An 18,278-nucleotide genomic window follows, 5' to 3' on the forward strand; every position below is an offset into this window, starting at 1 on the left:
TTTTTATTGTCATGAGTGAAAGTGGCTTCATCAGTAAACAGTATCAGTGGGATTGCATGGTGATTTGCAGTTAGATAATGACAAAATTCCAACAGTATTCCTTCATCCCTTCTCGGGGGTGTTGAATCTGCTGTGAAAGATAATGACTGAAGCTTTTCATAAATAATGTCAGCCATATTCATACATATGGGAGATAGAAATGTATACAAATTCTGTGTGTACTCGTTGAAGGACGGGATAATCCTATGGAACCCATCTGGGTCACTTTGGGTGGCCTGTTATTTATACTAATTACATGACCTGTCGATAGATATTTAGATATCTTGTGCTACATATCTCCACAAACCTACCAACAAACAGTTGAATACCAGAATCAGAGATATACTTCACTCCGAAGACAGAAAAGAAAGCTATTAAGCAGGTGGTCATAATGTTTTGGTTCATAAGTGTAGCAGCAAAATTTGCGTCACCTGAAGAGGACGTCCGAATTGCTCATTGAAGTACTGCATACGAAATGGAAACAACAATTTGCCAGAACACTCTGAAGTACACCACTGTGAGTGTTGTTGTTGTTGTTGTTGTTGATGATGATGATGATGATGATGATGATGGGGGTGGTTGGTTTGTGAAGCATTCAACTGCACAATCACCAGTGCCCCGTACGAAGTACCAATTTTTACACAGTCCAATTTTCTTACACAGTCCACTCTAGCCATGGTCACGAATGATGATGATGAAATGATGAGAACACAAACACCCAGTCCCCAGGCAGAGAAAATCTCCCAACTCGGCCGGGAATCAAACCCGGGACCCTATGATCTAAAGGCAGCAACGTTAGCCACTAGACCACGAGCTGTGGACGTGAGTGTCATTGTTACAAGGGTGTTCAAAAAGTTTTGCACACTTGCCTCAAAGTTTTTTATTTTTTGCAGGAGGAGAACGAAATATTTTGGAATATTTAGCTATAAGTTGGTATATAAAAGTATTTTCTTTTATTTACAGGTGAAGTAAATGTCAGGTTGCGACAACGGTCGGTGATGGAGTTCCTCTTCAAGACTGGCGATGACTCTGCCACATTGATTCACAAGAAGTTGCTTCCTGTTTATGGGGAGGACACAGTGGATCGCAGCAGTATCCAGTGGTGGTTGCAGAGGTTTAGAGAAGGTGATTTCTCTCTACTGGACAATCCACGATGCGGTAGACCATCGACGGCAGTGAGTGATGTGAATAAGGAGACCACTGATCAAATCATCCAAAATGACAGATGTTTGATGACACGGCATGCCATCAAGACCCACAGACCACAGTTTCAGGGTCAGCTCATCAGACTACACCAGGGCAATGCCAGACCCCATACACCCCTTATGACGCAGGAGAAAATCAGGAAAATGGGTTGGAAAATTGTTCCTCATCCTCCCTACAGTCCTGACTTGGCTCCGTCTGATGTTTACCTCTTTGGTCATCTGAAGGCCCATCTGCACGGTAAAATATGGTATAGTGAGAAAGACCTTATTTCCTGTGTCAAGCGATGGTGTAAAAGTCAATTCCCAGAATTTTACCAAACTGCATTTCAATCATGGACAGAATGTTGGGCCAGATGCGTCACAGCTGATGGAGGCTACACTGAGTAGGCTCAATGTGTAGCTAAATGTTCCCAGTATGTTCACAAAAAAATTTCATTCTCCTTCTACAAAAAAAATTGGAGATGAGTGTGCGAAACTTTTTGAACGCCATTTCTATTTACAAACTTCCAGCATGCTGGAGTAGCTGTGGGTCAGCAACTTCTTTTAATCAGTACAACAAAAAACCAGTCCAAAGTTGCAAATTTCACTTCTTTTTTATTCACTTGATGATTGGTTTTGGGCCACAACCCATTTTCAAACTCAACTATATTACGATGATTTGAAAATGGGTCTCAGCCCAAAACTAGTCATCGAGTGAATAAAAAAGGTGACATTTGTAACTGTGGACTGGTTTTTTGCTGTACTGACTTATATTAGAGGCATTGTTGGAATGCTGCTCACTGTCCGTCATGGTATGGCGGAAACAACCCGCGCACCATCTGCATGTTGGCACATTTACGAGGGTCACTCCAAAAGAAATGCACACTATTTTTGTAAAAATACACTTTTCATTCTGCATGTGTGAAAGTTTTACAGTGTGTAGATACATCCTTCCCACTTGTTTTCAAACTTAGTTCAACCTGTTCCTGTGAGTGGCGCCGTCACAGCATGTCTTCAAGATGGTTGCTACACTTGACGTTCGTCAGAAGCAATGTGCTGTCATAGAATTCTTGTGCTGTGAAAACGAGACAGTGGGAAACATCCACAAGAGGTTGAAAAAGGTGTATGGAGATGCTGCTGTTGATCGCAGTACAGTTAGTCGGTGGGCAAGCAGGTTATGTGATGGCACGGCAATATTGAGGATTGTCCTCGCAGTGGAAGGCCTCGTACTGCACACATTCCCGACAATGTGCAGAGAGTTAACGAATTGGTGAATGCTGACAGACACATCACAGTGAACGAACTGTCACACTACGATGGGATAGGGGAAGGAAGTGTTTGCAGAATACTGAAAGTGTTGGCGTTAAAAAAGGTTTGTGCCAGGTGGGTTCCCAGAATGTTGACAGTGGCTCACAAAGAAACAAGAAAAATGGCATGCAGCGAACTTTTGGAACAGTACGAGAATGGTGGAGATGAATTTCTTGGAAGAATTGTGACAGGTGATGAAACATCGCTCCATCATTTTTCACCAGAGATGAAGAGGCAATCAATGGAGTGGCATCATGAAAATTCACCCAAGAAAAAAAAATCAAAACCACACCTTCTGCTGGAAAAGTTATGGCTACAGTGTTTTTCGATTCTGAAGGACTCTTGCTTGTGGACATCATGCCGCGTGGAAACACCATAAATTCTGATGCATATGTGATGACACTGAAGAAACTTCAAGCTCGACTGAGTAGTGTTCGACCACATCGGCAAAAGCAGGATGTTTTGCTGTTGCACAACAATGCATGGCCACATGTCAGTCAAAAAACTATGGAAGCAATCACAAAACTCAGATGGACAACACTGAAACACCCATCTTACAGTCCAGACTTGGCTCCATGTGACTATCATCTCTTTGGAAAACTGAAAGACTCTCTCCGTGGAACAAGGTTTGAAGATGGTGACTCCATTGTGCACGCTGCCAAACAGTGGCTCCAACAGGTTGGTCCAGAATTTTACCGTGTAGGTATGCAGGTGCTGGTTCCAAGATGCCGTAAGGCAGTTGAGAGGGATGGAAATTGTGGGGAGAAATGAAAATATTTTTCCTAAAGGATGTATCTACACACTGTAAAACTTTCAAACATCTAGAATAAAAGATGGATTTTAAAAAAAATAGTGTGCATTTCTTTTGGAGTGACCCTCATAGTTTGGTCTGGTCAACAAATAATAGCAGTTAGTGGGACACAAGCCCTGGAGGTCGACACTCCCTCCCCACACTGGATGTTAGCAGCAACTGCAACATCTCAAGGATTGGGGCAAAATAAGAGAGCATTGGCTTACTTTTAAAGAAAATAGTAGAAGCCGGCCTTGGGGAAGATCAGTTTGGGTTCCAGAGAAATATTGGCACACATGAGGCAATACTGACCCTACGGCTTATCCTAGAAGCTAGATTAAGGAAAGGCAAATCTACGTTGCTAACATTTGTAGACTTAGAGAAAGCTTTTGACAATGTTGACTGGAATACTCTCTTTCAAATTTTGAAGGTGGCAGAGGTAAAATATAGGGAGCGAAAGGCTATTTACAATTTGTATAGAAACCAAATCGCAGTTATAAGAGTTGAGGGGCATGAAAGGGAAGCAGTGGTTGGGAAGGGAGTGAGATAGGGTTGTAGCCTCTCCCCGATGTTATTCAATCTGTATATCGAGCAAGCAGTGAAGGAAACAAAAGAAAAATTCGGAGTAGGTGTTAAAATCCATCGAGAAGTAATAAAAAGTTTGAGGTTTGCCGATGACATTGTAATTGTGTCAGAGGCAGCAAAGGACTTGGAAGAGCAGTTGAACGGAATGGATAGTGTCTTGAAGGGAGGATATAAGATGAAAATCAACAAAAGCAAAACGAGGATAATGGAATGTAGTCGAATTAAGTTGGGTGATGCTGAGGGAATTAGATTAGGAAATGAGACACTTAAAGTAGTAAAGGAGTTTTGCTATTTGGGGAGCAAAATAACTGACGATGGTCGAAGTAGAGAGGATATAAAATGTAGACTGGCAATGGCAAGGAAAGTGTTTCTGAAGAAGAGAAATTTGTTAACATCAAGTATAGATTTAAGCGTCAGGAAGTCGTCTGCGAAAGTATTTGTATGGAGTGTAGCCATGTATGGAAGTGAAACATGGACGATAAATAGTTTAGATAAGAAGAGAATAGAAGCTTTCGAAATGTGGTGCTACAGAAGAATGCTGAAGATTAGATGGGTAGATCACATAACTAATGAGGAGGTGTTGAATAGGATTGGAAAGAAGAGAAGTTTGTGGTACAACTTGACTAGAAGAAGGGATCGGTTGGTAGGACATGTTCTGAGGCATCAAGGGATCACCAATTTAGTATTGTAGGGCAGCGTAGAAGGTAAAAATCACAGAGGGAGACCAAGAGATGAATACACCAAGCAGATTCAGAAGGATGTAGGTTGCAGTAGGTACTGGGAGATGAAGAAGCTTGCACAGGATAGAGTAGCATGGAGAGCTGCATCAAACCAGTCTCAGGACTGAAGACCACAACAACAACAACAACAACAACAACAAAGAAAATAAAACTATAGAGAACACAGAAGCACCTATGAGAACATTTTGCAATGCAGTAGAAGACCAGGGGAAGCAGGCACAAATGGATTATGTGTCACTGCAATTTGAAACAGCATCCAGAAGAAAAAGAAAATCTGAATGAAGAAGAGGAAAGTGTCCAGAAAATCACAGAGAGTGATACCAAAACCATAGAAAATTGAGACTCCAGTGATGGTGAGGTTGGCTGCCCAGAGCTGTGCTGGTGTCTGGATTTCCTGTTTCTGTTGACACCTGACACACTGTAAACTTGAAGAAAAACAATCAGCATCTATGTGTCAGCTCAGAGAAAGCATTTTGAACAGTGGGAAACTAAGTTATACTTGTAAAGTGTTTTTTGACATACAACTGTATCCCGGCTGTCTCTGCAGCACTATTAAGCTTGCAGTCTGTCTTTCTTCTTCTTTCTACTGTTCTTCCTCATGCATTTGATTTCTTCTCTCACTGCACCTGTGTCAAGGTTATGAAATAACTAAGTACTCCATCTCACTTGGCTTTCCCATTTCATCTTCACTTCCTTCTTCCTTCCTCACCATACCTTTTCTCTGTTCATTTTCCTGTTATGGTATTTGGTTTTGGTATTGCTCTGTGTGATTTTCTGGGCAGTTTCCTCTTCCTCAGTGGGTATTTCTTCCTCTTCTAGCTGCTGCAGTATGACACACAATCCATTTGTTCCTGGTTCCCCTGGCCCTTTCCTAGCATAGTGCAATACATTCTTATAAATGCTTCTGTGTTCTCTATAGTTTTCTTCTCTTTATACCTAAGCATATGTTCTCTTTTGCCCCCTCAATACTTCCGGCATTGTCACTAAAACTGATCTCTACTCTATATTCCATATCCAGCCTGTACCTAATATGCCATCCACACATGAATTTGGTGCTAATAAGATCTTCATAGTATACATTTCTTCCTCTACTTTGGTTAGACTATCATCCTCTGCTTGTATATACTGTTTTCTTTTAAACAATGTTGCTGACTTAAATCTGTGCTCATGTGGATTTGTTCACTTTGTATCTGCTGGTGCTTCAGTTTGGTCTTGTTTTTGTAGCTCTCTATCCAGTTCAGAAGTTCCTACTTGACTGTCAGTTTCTAAAGCCTCACATTTATCTGTATCTTCTAGTGGCTTGCGTAACATTAGTTCCAAACATTTTTCAGATTCTTCGTAGCATCAGGCCTCTTTTTCCTATTGATCTTTCTTCTATTTTTTCGTCAATGTCCTGAAGAAGGCATGTCACTGCATTTAACATTATCTCCAGTTGCATTCATGATGGGTATTTTTTAATAGTTTAATTGTAACATTTTGGCCACACACATAAGGAACAGCTCTAACACAATTCAGATTGAATCATCACCCTTTATTCCACACACCAGAAATATGACTGTTTCATTCAACAGTTATACTGCAGCACTTTGTCGCAAAACATTCAGTCATCTTAAACTACTACTGTTGTATTGTGCACCTTCCACAATGTAGACTGCTGTTTATGGTGTTTTTGTAATTTCTTCTGTCGTCCTATTTATGCAATTCACCATTTGAAAATTCCGTTCTGATTTGGCCATGTGGTCCACTATGCTGCGCACTCCACTTGATAATACAGTGTTCAAACATTGTGAATCATCTTGAAAAAAAAAAAACGATTTATTGAGAAATAGTCAACACGGATTCAGTAAATCTTGCTCTTCTGAAACACAACTAGCTCTTTATTCTCACAAAGTAATGAATGCTACCAACAGGAGATATCAAATTGTTTCTATATGTTTTGATTTCCAGAAGGCTTTTGAAACATCCTCATGAGGGACTGGCTTCCAACACTGCTCCTCACGAGGGACTTCTAATTAAATCGTGTGTCTATAGAAAGTTGTCTTGGTTGTGTGACTGGATTTGTGATTTCTTGTCAGAAAAGTCAGAATTTGTAATAATTGATGGAAAGTTATCAAGTAAAACAGAAGTAATATCTGGCATTCCCCAAGGTCCTCTGTTGTTCCTGATCTACATAAAAAATTTTGGAGACAATCTTGAGTAGTTCTCTTAGATTGTGTGCATTGCTGTCATTTACCACTATGTAAAGTCATCAGACGATCAAAATGAAGTGTAAAATGATTTAGACAAGATATCTGCATAGAGCAAAAAGTGGCAACTAAGTCTAAATCATGAAAATTGTGACGTCATCCACATGAGCACTAAAAAGAACTCACTACATTTCTGTTACATGATAAATTACACAAAGGTAAAGGCTGTAAACTCAACTAAATATTTAGGGAATACAATTACGAATAACTTAAATTGGTACAATCACACAGATCATGTCATGTGGAAAGCAAACCAAAGACTGCAATTTATTGACGGAACACTTAGAAACTTAACAGGTCTACTAAAGAGACTGCTTACACAACACATGTCTGCTCTATTCTGGAGTACTACTGTGTGGTGTGGGATCCACATCAGATACACTGAAAAAGTTCATAGAAGGGCTGCTTGTTTTTTACTATTGCAAAGTAGAGGAAAGAGTGCCACAGATATGATACTTGAAGTAGGATGGTAGTCATTATAAGAAAGGCAGTTTTCGCTGCAGCAGCAACTTATCATGAAATTTCAATCACCAATTTTCTTCTCAGAGTGTGGAAATACTTTGTGAGTGCCTACCTACATAGGGAGAAATTATCATCAGAATAAAATAAAACAAATCAGAGCTGACATGGAAAGATTGAAGTGTTAATTTTTCCTGCATTTTATTCAAGACTGGAATGGTAGAGAAGTAGCTTAAAGGTGGTTCGATGAACCCTCTGACAGGCAGTTAAATGTGAATTGCAGAGTAATCATGTAGATGTAGATGTGCTAGGTGCCACAGAGGCTCACAAACCACAGATTTGTTTCAAGAGCCATCCACCCCATCACACTTTTGAAGATCTTTAGGTCGAGATTTCTTGTAGAGCTCTTAATCCTTTTGCAGCTTAAGAGGAAATCTCCGCTCCTGGGAAACTTAATGACCCACAGCTCTGTATGGTTGTCTCCAAAGTATGCATGAAGCTTATGGTTACTGAGGACTACTGACTAGCACCAGCCCACAGCCGTCACTGTCCAGGTTGCTAGCCATGCTTGCCACTTGAAACTATCCAGGAGGCACATGTAATTTACAAAAATTGTTCACACAATAACCATTAACTGCCACAACTACAATATGAGAAGGATTTTGACATATATGTGAATACTTACATTACTGTCAGTTGTGTCGATCCCTAAATCTAGGTCTGGTTCCTCTTTAATGCAGCTAGTGAACTCTCAGACTGCTAATGGCTCTTCAGGAACCTGGAAAAAGCAAAGTAAATGGAGGTAATTGAAGCTATAAGCACATTCCCTCATGCGTCATGAAGGCAGTTCGAAAATTTCATGGAATCACCACCAGATGTCAGGGCCAGTGCAACGAAGTTCCCACATACCAAAAGGTCATCTTTTATGTGTAAACAGGTGACACATCAGTGCCCTGGGTAGAGATCTGTGATGCAGACATCTCTCTGCTGTTGTGCTTGTTTAGTAGTTTGTGAAGATGGAAAGAAATCAAAATTCAAGCCATGATTATGTTTGAAGAATGACATTTTTCCACCAGACTGTGAAGAACTTTCAATTTTTCACATTATCAGTTTCAGGCATTATCCATTCTCAAGTGTGTCTCTAGTAACATATCATCATCATTAATTTAAAATTAATGATGACAATGTAGCTGTGTGTGTTACTAGACACACATTTGAGAATGGACAATGCCCAAAACCAGTAGTATGAAAAATAAAGAAACTTATATACAGTCTGTTGAAAAAATGTTGTTCTTCAAATTTATTGATGCTGTAAAGCCCACACAGAAGAAAATGAGAAAGTGATTTAAGTACATTGTAAAGAAAGGTAAGTAAGCAAGGGAAATTCACGCCGATTTTCAGAACACATTGGGGGACTCTGCTCCTCAATATTCAACTATTACCAAGTGGACAAATTAGTTTAAATTTTATTGGGAGAGCTTGGATGATAATCTGTGTAGTGGTCAGCCAAGATGAGCCACTATGCAAGATCACCAACTGAAATTGCGAGAAACTGCTGAAGCTCTATGGATGTCATCTGAATAGGCATATCATATTTTTACAGTGGAACTGGATATGAGAAATTTATGTGCTAGATGGGTGTCCCAACTATCAACACATGATGAGAAATGCATCACAATGCAAATGTTCAAACAATGTTTGACCTATTTTCAGTGCAAGCAAAAAGATTTTTTCCAACAGTCTATAACCACAGATGAAACTTGGATTCAGAGACAAAACATGCTGATGAACCATGACCAAAGACAGAAAAGGCAATACAGTTGGCTGGAAAAGCAATGGTATCAGTTTCTGAGATGCAAAAGAGGTCCTGCACACAGATTATATTCTCAGTGGTTAAACAATTGGAGGACACTACTATGCTAACCTCCTAGCCAACTGCAACAACAGATATGGGGGGGAAAAAACAAAGTTTGCAAGGAAGAAAGTCACTTTTCATCAAAACAGAACTTACACAAATCTCGTTGCCACAGCAAAAGAACATGAACTGACAATGAGAGATCCCCAAGGGTAGGATCCACTTTTGGAAACCATCTATACAGTGATGTAGGTTAAGGTCCAAGGTATCACACCCTGCTTTCATTTACCCTGATGGACCCTAGTTTGAGAGCAATCCAAAAACAAAAAAAAACAAAAAAAATTCATAATTTAATAAAATAGGAGCCTTTGCAAAGACTAGTGGTGTAGTATAATGGTTAAGGTGGTTTCCTCATTTGCAGAAGATTATGGGTTCGAATCTCATCAAATGCTTTGAAATTTTTTATTTTTTTATCTTTATCAGAATGATTTTTACTCAGGTAACTAGTTTTAATGTAATGTTTCTATTTATATTTCTAATTCACATAATTTTAATCATATTACCCATTATCCTAGACTGCCAATCTGTGACGCTACAGTTTTTAAAGTCCTAGGGCCTCACAGGAAATTATGAAATATTTTTTGTTGATTACTCAGAAACGAGGGCTCACTGCGATGAATGGCTACAGTGTGTGATACTTGGCACCCTAATCTTCACAACCATACAGATTGTTTCAAAAAGTAAATCCCACCCTTGAGGACCTCTCCTTGTAAGATATGAACCCTTGCCACACCCACCTTATTTGGCTGATTTGGCTCTATCAGACTTCCATTTCTCCCAAGCTCCAAATTTTCTTGTGGATGAAGATTCTCTTCAAACAAAGAATTGACAGCCAAAGTTCATGGATATTTTGCAGACCTGGAAGAATCTAATTTTTGAGATTGGATTAAGTGAATGGAATGTAACTTGACCATGAGCATTAGTGTACAAGTAGAATTCATTTACCAATAGAATAGTTTTACTTATGTAAGTAGTTCCTTTTTATTTCATTCCAAGAACTTTTTTACTATCCTTGTACTACACTCTCATTTCATGGGAAGAGGATGAGACACAATTATCATAGGAAAAAACAATATAAAGATATGATTCCAGCATTATTACAACTTCTTTTCAGTAATTCTTCATCTTTACCTGAGGACAGCCTGTTCTTTTGTCTAAAATCTTTGTACATTCTTAAGGCATCCTCACATGGAATGTGAAAGCTAATGAGGACATAGAGAGGAATGAGTTTTGTGATTCCACTGGGCTGAATTCATGATGCTACAAAATATGAACTACAATGATGCAAGATCAGTTTCTGCATCACAGGCTGTACTACTAATCTGATGCTGTATTGCAAATATGGTAAACTTAAGCTAAAGGGCTAGATACTTTTTGTGTGAAAATTTACAGACTACGGAAATTTCCTGTTTCAGAGCACTGTCACATTAAATAGAAAGTGACCCAGAACTCCATCAACAAAATTTCAGAGGTTGTTCAAGGATACCTTCTGAGTGTTTTGGTACAACAGACTCACGGTCTCCAATTGCTCATTACAGAGTATTACACTAAAGTGACAAAAGTCATGGGATACCTCCTAATATTGTGTCGGACCTCCTTTTGCCCAACTTAGTGCAGCTACTCAACATGATATGGATGCAGAAAGTCCCTGGATGTCTCCTGCATAAATACTGAGTCATGCAGCCCCTACAGCCATCCATAAGTTGAGTGTTGCAGGTGAAGGATTTTGTGCACAAACTGACCTCTCAATTACATCCCATAAATGTTTGATAGGATTAATGCCAGGTGATCTGGGTGGTAAAATCATTAGGGAGCACAAACTCCATGAACGGCTGCAAATGGTCTCCAAGTACCTGAACACTGGTCCAATTGGACCAGAGGATCCAGTCCATTCCGTGTAAACATAGCCCACACAATTATGGAGCCACCATCAGGTTTCACAGTGCCTTGTTGACAACTAACCGTACTTACTCGAATGTAAGCCGCACTTTTTTTCCGGTTTTCGTATTTCAAAAAACTGCCTGCAGCTTAGAATCGAGTGCAAAGTAAGCAGAAGTTCTGAAAAATGTTGGTAGGTGCCGCCACAAGTGTAACTTCTGCCATCGAATACTTTCAGGCACAAAGATAAATTCTGGCACCAAAACCTCTGCGTCAGCAAATAAATTAAAAAAAAAAGGTGGAAGAAGTGTTTTTTTTTCTCCGCCCCGAGTTTCGACCACTGCATTTCCAATGAAGTAGATACAAATTCTGTATTGTTCGTCTTCGAATGTAGCAGCATTTCAATGTACTACAAAAATCCAACTGGCGAGACTGTTTGGGATATTTGTCAATATGGCCAGCTGTACGTTCTGAATTTTTTCCTAGCTGTCAGAAGAGATGGTTGCTAGTAAGAAATTTTATGAACTGTGAATCACATTCAGTATTCTCATCACCATAAGAATAATACAAATATAAGCATTTTGCCATGTATTCTTTCGTGTTTGCTGCACTCTTTTAAATCCTGTGTGCCTAATAAACTACGAAACTAGAGTGAGACAACAGCACACGCGGAAGAATATACATATCATGTCACGTTTATATTCGTATTATTCTTATGTTTAATAGTGATACAGTCAGAACTGAAGCACGGCAATTGACTAGATTTTTGAATCTAAGTTGACTCTAATTTCTGTGCAGAATGTAATGTACTAAAGAGGCGTCTGCAAAGATTTTCAAACACAGAAAATTTTTCGCTAAACTCTCACTCAGAACATCTTCTATCATCTTCTATCACACGCAGTCTATTATTTGGTTCTTGTTGATGATTATCAAAGAAAGCAGCAGGGTAAGTAACAACAAATAGCAGTCTCTTGCCATTGTTTCGCTTATGAGACAATTCCTCTCTTTTTTTTATTGTAAGCCACGGTAGCGCGCACAAAAGCAAGCCATGCCACGAGCGGCGACAGGCCGTAAACACTCATTATCAGAATGCGACAAACAGTGCATGACACAGTACAGTAATGCATTTTCAGCTTAGAGTGACGTAAACACCTATAACAAAGAAAACGGCACTTATCAGATCACAGAAAAATAAGCAATCAACTCAAACCAGACGAAGCATGCAAAAAAGGAAGGGTACCCGTATAAATACGGACGGAGAGCCTGATGCATAGCAATGGCTACCTGGTAAAGCTTAACTGCTAAGCTTACGACTTGATCCAAACTGCTGTAGCTGTATCGTCATTCATTCGACCTAAATTGTGTCTCATATTAAATGGACCAACTTTGTTTCGATTTGCAGGTGCAGCCTAAAACTTCTCTCTCCCCATGAATTTTGAGTCTCAAATTTCAGGTGTGGCTTAGATTCGGGAAATTTCCCCCCCCCCCCCCCCTTGTTTTTGAGTCTCATTTTTCAGGTGCGGCTTAGATTCGAGTAAATACGGTACACCCATGGCTTCAATGGGGTCTGCACCACACTCAACCTACCATCAGCTCTTACCAACTGAAATCGGCACATATCTGACCAAGCCACAAATTTCCAGTTGTGCAGGTTCCAACCAATATGGTCATGAGGCCAGGGGAGGTGCTGCAGGTGATGACGTGCTGTTACCAACAGCATTTGTGGCAGTCGTCGGTTGTCACAGCCCATTAATGTCAAATTTCATCACACTGTCCTAACAGATACTTTGATTGATTTCTGTGATGTTAACAGAGTTGTTTGCCTATTAGCACTGACAATTCTATGCAAATGATGCTGCTCTCATTCATTAAGTGAAGGGTGTAAGCCACTGTGTTATCCACGGTGAGGGGTAATGCCTAAAATATGGTACTCTCGACGCACTCTTGACACTGTGGATATCACAATATTAAATTCTGTAATGATTTCTGAAACTGAAAGTCCCAGGCATATAGCTCCAACTACCATTCCACATACAAAGTCTGTTAATTCCTGTTGTGGGGCCATAATCACGTCGGAAACCTTTTCACATGAATCACCTGAAGTACAAATGACAGCTCCACCAACGCACTACACTTTTATACCTCTTGTACAGATATTATCACTGTCCCATGACCTTTTTCACCTCAGTGTAATATAATTATGATTCATTCAGTTTATTACCACAGCTATCTTCACTTCTGTTCAAATACCATGATAACAATGCAAAAGAACTGTAATAGCCAATCACCAAAATGTATAACACATCCAGTTTCTTGTAGTAGTCTAAGCATAGACACAAAAGCACTGTCATTACTGCAGGAAGAACTTGGTATAGGCATCACTGTGCCACTCTCCCACTGCATTCAGTGGAACTGAACACAGAGTGCACATTGGTCAAGTCTTCATCAGTAAACCTACTCATAGTACTGTGTATCACTGTTGAGGTACAAGTAACATTGCCAGAAAAACAAACTGAAGACGGAGATGCGCAATACTGAATGCAAGCTTGAGGGTGAAGAGTAATGTGGGCATTATTGTTGTCAAGAGCAATTACTGTGAGTGAATGGAACAAGTTTGTTTCCCCATAAGACACAAAATGCATATTGCTGACATTTGCACTGTTGTGCACTATTTTCAGTGTAATACAAGATACAAAGCTAACTGGGATGTGAATAAAAGAGAAATCCAATGACTCTGTAATGAGCCTCCAGAGGCCATGGGTCCCTTATACCAAAAAACTCTGAAAGTGTCCCTTAACAACTTCTGAACGTTTGTCAGCGGAGTTCTGGCTCACTCTCTACAGCAAAAACACATGTTTATGATACAAACTGTTAAAATAAATTTTTGTGCCATGGTATGCCAGTGGTTAAAATTGCTACCATACATGTAATTACAAGGGGATGGCACAGGAAAAAAACCCTTTACAGGTGTTTTACACATTAAACATGAATGTGCTTCCCTCCTGGTGAAGAAGAAATGAAAAATGTTTGAAATTAACCTGGAACAGAAGGAGGCAAACAAGTTTAACATATAAGATTTAGGCCTGGGGATTACAGGAGCGATGGATGTGCTGTAAGGATAGCTCCCATCTGTGCAGCTCAAAAAAGTTGGTGGTGGTGGGGAGGATGCAGATGGCATGAGTTGCGAAGCACCTGCTGAAATCTCGCATGTTGTGCTCTGCTGCACACTGCGCCACTGGGTGCACCACCTTGTTTATGGCAACAGGTTCGTGGTGGCCATTCATTTTAGCTGACAGCTGGTTGGTTGTCATACCAAAACAATGCAATGCAATGCTGTGCAGTGGTTGCAACAGAGCTGGTATTTAACATGGCTGCTTTCACATTTGACCATGACTCTGATGGGGTAGGATAAGCCTACAACAGGTCTGGAATATCTGGTGTTGGGTGGGGTAGATTGTGCAGGTCTTGCATCTGGGTCTTCCACAGGGGTATGATCCCTGCGGTTGGGTATTGGGGGTGGGAGTGGCATACGGATGGACTATGATGTTGTGGAGGTTGGGTGGGTGGCAGAACACCACTTTGGGAGGTGTTGGAAGTATCTTAGGTAGGATTTCCCTCATTTTAGGGCATGATGACAGATAATCAAAGCCCTGATGAAAAACATGGTTCGGTTGTTCCATTCCCAGGTGGTATTGGGTGACAAGGGGAGCACTTCTTCGTGGTTGGTTCTTCGGATGGTTGTGAGGATCAGGTGTGTGTGATGTTATGGGACAAGACATCTATTTACGATTTAGGTCTTGAGTGTACTGCCTGCTCACAAAGGCCTTTGTGAGGCCTTAACCATACTGGGCAAAGAAATTCTGATCACTGCAGATGTGTCTACCGCAGGTGGCCAGGCTGTATGGGAGGGATTTTTTGGAATGGAAGGAGTGGCAGTTGTCAGAATGCAGGTACTGTTGCTGATTGGTGGGTCTGATGTGGAACAAGGTGTGGATGGAGCCATCTGAGAGGAGGAGATTGATATTTAGGAAGGTGGCAAGATGGGTGGAGGAGGACCAGGTGAGGTGGATTGGAGATAAGTTGTTGAGGTTGTGGAGGAATGAGGATAAGGTGTCCTGGCCTTGGGTCCTGGTTATAAAGATGTCATCAATAAACCTGAACCAGACCAGGAGATGCAGGTTCTGGGTTTTCAGAAGTCAGGAATGTTTCCCCTAGGTGGCTCATGAAGAGGTTGGCATAGGGAGGTGCACACAGGTGCCCTTGACTGTACCATATGAATTTGCTTGTATGCCTTTCCTTCAAAGGTGCAGTAGTTATGAGTGTACGAGGAACGAAGTGGTAGGTTTGGAATCTGCATAGCTTAGGCAGAAGTAGTGTTCAATTGTGGTAGGGCCATGGGTATTATCCGAGCAAATTTGTGGCACAGCCATGGGCACCCACATGTCATCCTCCTATGCCAACTTCTTCATGGGCCACTAGAGGAAACATTCCTAGCTTCCCAAAACCCTAAACCTCAGGTCTGGTTCAGGTTTGTTGATGACATCTTTTTAGTCTGGACCCAAGGCTAAGACACCTTATCCTCATTCCTCCACAACCTCAACACCTTCTCTTCCATCCACCTCACCTGGGCCTCCACCAACCATCATGCCACCTTCCTAAATATTGATCTCCTCCTCTCAGATGACTCCATCCCCACCTTGTTCCACATCAAACCCACCAATCAGCAACAGTACCTGCACTCTGACAGCTGCCACTCCTTCCACTCCAAAACATCCCTCCCATACAGCCTGGCCACCCGTGACAAACACATCTAGTGCAATGCAATCAGAAACCTCTCACCCAGTATACTGAAGGCCTCACAAAGGCATTTGCAAGCAGTCAATACCCTCCAGACCTAATTCACAAAAAGATCTCCCATTCCATATCCCCCCACACACACACACCTAATCCTCAAATCCATCTCAAAAACCAACCACAAGAAAGCACCCCCCTTGTCACCCAATACCACCTAGAACTGGAAGAGTTGAACCATATTCTTCTTCAGGGCTTTGATTATCTATTAGCATGCCCTGAAATGAGGGACATCCACACCAAAATACTTCCACCACCTCCCAAAATGGTGTTCTGCCGCCCGCCCAACCTCCACAACACCGTAGCCCATCCCTATGCCACTCCCACCCCCAATCCCCAACCACAGGGATCATATCCCTGTGGAAGACCCAGATACAAGACCTGCCCAATCTAGACTTACCCTGCCCCATCAGAGTCCGGGTCATTTGTGAAAGCAGCCACGTTACATATCAGCTCTACTCCAGCCACTGCACAGTGTTTTACATTGGTGTGTCAACCAACCAGCTGTCAACTAGAATGAATGACCACTGCCAAACTCTTGCCAGAAACAAGGTGGACCACCCAGTGGCACAACATGCAGTAGAGCACAACATGTGAGATTTCAGTGAGTGCTTCACAACCCATGCCATCTGTATCCTTCCCACCACCAGCAGCCATCAGCTTTTCTTAGCTGCACAGATGGGAGCTGTACTTCCTTCACTCCCGTAACCTCCCTCCTGACATAAACCTAAGGTAACTTGCAGTCCTGCTGCCCCACCCCCACCCCTACCCAATACAGAGAGAGAGAGAGAGAGAGAGAGAGAGAGAGAGAGAGAGAGAGAGAGAGGGTGTTTCTGTTTTTCCTACAAGTTTCAAAAGGAAGTTCATTCCAAAAGCTAGAAAAAGCTCTGTACCTTTTGGTTCTATGCGTATAGACTATGTAGTGCTTCTGCATTTTGGTGAGTCGTCTCCTTTATTCCTAAACAGCTCATAATTCTCAAATAGAACTTTCCATAAATTTTGAAGCTTTATTATATATATCTTGATGCCCAGTCATGTAAAATTACCATTTATTTTGAACTAGTATCAGCTCATGCACAAAAACGAATTCATTCAACATAGTTGGCAAGATAACTCACTCCGAAGAAAATGCACTGTAAACTTTCTGTACAATCCCTTTTCTTGGTACATCAACAAAGCTTTCTCTGAGCTAATAGCTTTACCTTGGTACAGAAATAGAAATACAGTTGAAAGTCAAGTCCACTAAATACTGGATAGTAAAAAGAAATTTGAACCTCTTCAGTTGGATAGCAGACATGATTCATGTCTCCTGTGAAGGAACGTGGCCAGAGGTTGGTTGGATGGCTGGTTTGGGGGTGGTACCAAACAGCGAAGTCATCAGCACCATCGGATTAAGGAAGGATAGGGAAGGAATTTGGATATGCCCTTTCAAAGGAACCATCCTGGCATTTACCTGAAGCAATTTAGGGAAATCACGGAAAACCTAAATCATGATGGCCGAACACGGGTTTGAACTGCCGTCCTCCCAAATGTGAGTCCAGTGTGCTAAACACTGTGTCACCTTGCTCGGTGGTGAGATGTTGATTTATTTATGTGTTAGTGTGCATAAGAGTGGGTACTTATGCCAGAAACAGAGCTTTCTGGAACCAGACAAGCAGCTAAAAATGATAAAAATGGCTCTAGGTTTGTTACGTGTTTCTACATGCTACAGACATGTGACTAGATATGTGTGATTGCCTTTCTCCGTTCCTGTTTATCATTAAAATCATGTAATATTCATTATTGTAACATTCATCATCACAATTTCCAGCACATTACTGCCCATTTACTTAATTCTGGATATGGTGTGGGGAGTACTGCAGCTCTGTCCATCCACTGACAATTCACTGATCCCTGTAAGTAGTTTGGAACTATATAACAGCCAATAACATTACCAGCACAAGCAAAATATTAACAGAACTTCACATTTAGCAGCTTCATACCTCTTTCTTAATGCTCCGTAAATCACAGTTGGAAAGTGCATCAACAGCAAGTGGATAAACCTGTAACAACCCAACCAGAAAAATAAATCACACTTTGTGAAACTAATTTTAGTCATTGTGATTCTGCAGGTAATAGTCATGCAGTCACTACATACCTCATACAAAGATAGCTCTCTACCAAATTATAGCATCCAACCTCCTTAGATGTATGCACCAACTGCAACCATCCAGCAGAAATACGACTGACACCAACACTTTGGTGTGTGTGTGTGTGTGTGTGTGTGTGTGTGTGTGTGTGTGT

The 18,278-nt window shown here is 41.1% G+C and overlaps 1 protein-coding gene across 9 annotated transcripts in view; it reads right to left on the reverse strand.

Annotated features, from left to right (window-relative positions):
* The window catches only part of LOC126427362 (zinc finger protein 708-like), an 86,835-nt gene that overhangs the window by 22,506 nt on the left and 46,051 nt on the right, over window positions 1-18,278 (reverse strand). For 6 of the 9 annotated variants that reach the window (XM_050089703.1, XM_050089711.1, XM_050089707.1 and 3 more), the window contains 2 exons: window positions 17,978-18,037; window positions 8,037-8,129 (listed from right to left, as the gene is read on the reverse strand). Coding sequence is in view for 1 of the 9 variants with exons in the window: in XM_050089711.1 (XP_049945668.1) it covers window positions 8,103-8,129; window positions 17,978-18,037 (87 nt within the window). In the remaining 8 variants the exon portion in view is untranslated. Of the gene's footprint in view, window positions 1-8,036; window positions 8,130-10,003; window positions 10,135-17,824; window positions 17,889-17,977; window positions 18,038-18,278 lie in introns of all 9 variants that reach the window. The other 3 variants (XM_050089705.1, XM_050089704.1, XM_050089710.1) reach the window with 3 other exon arrangements.

This window comes from Schistocerca serialis, chromosome 11 (assembly GCF_023864345.2).
Source record: "Schistocerca serialis cubense isolate TAMUIC-IGC-003099 chromosome 11, iqSchSeri2.2, whole genome shotgun sequence".
Lineage (NCBI taxonomy): Eukaryota > Metazoa > Arthropoda > Insecta > Orthoptera > Acrididae > Schistocerca > Schistocerca serialis.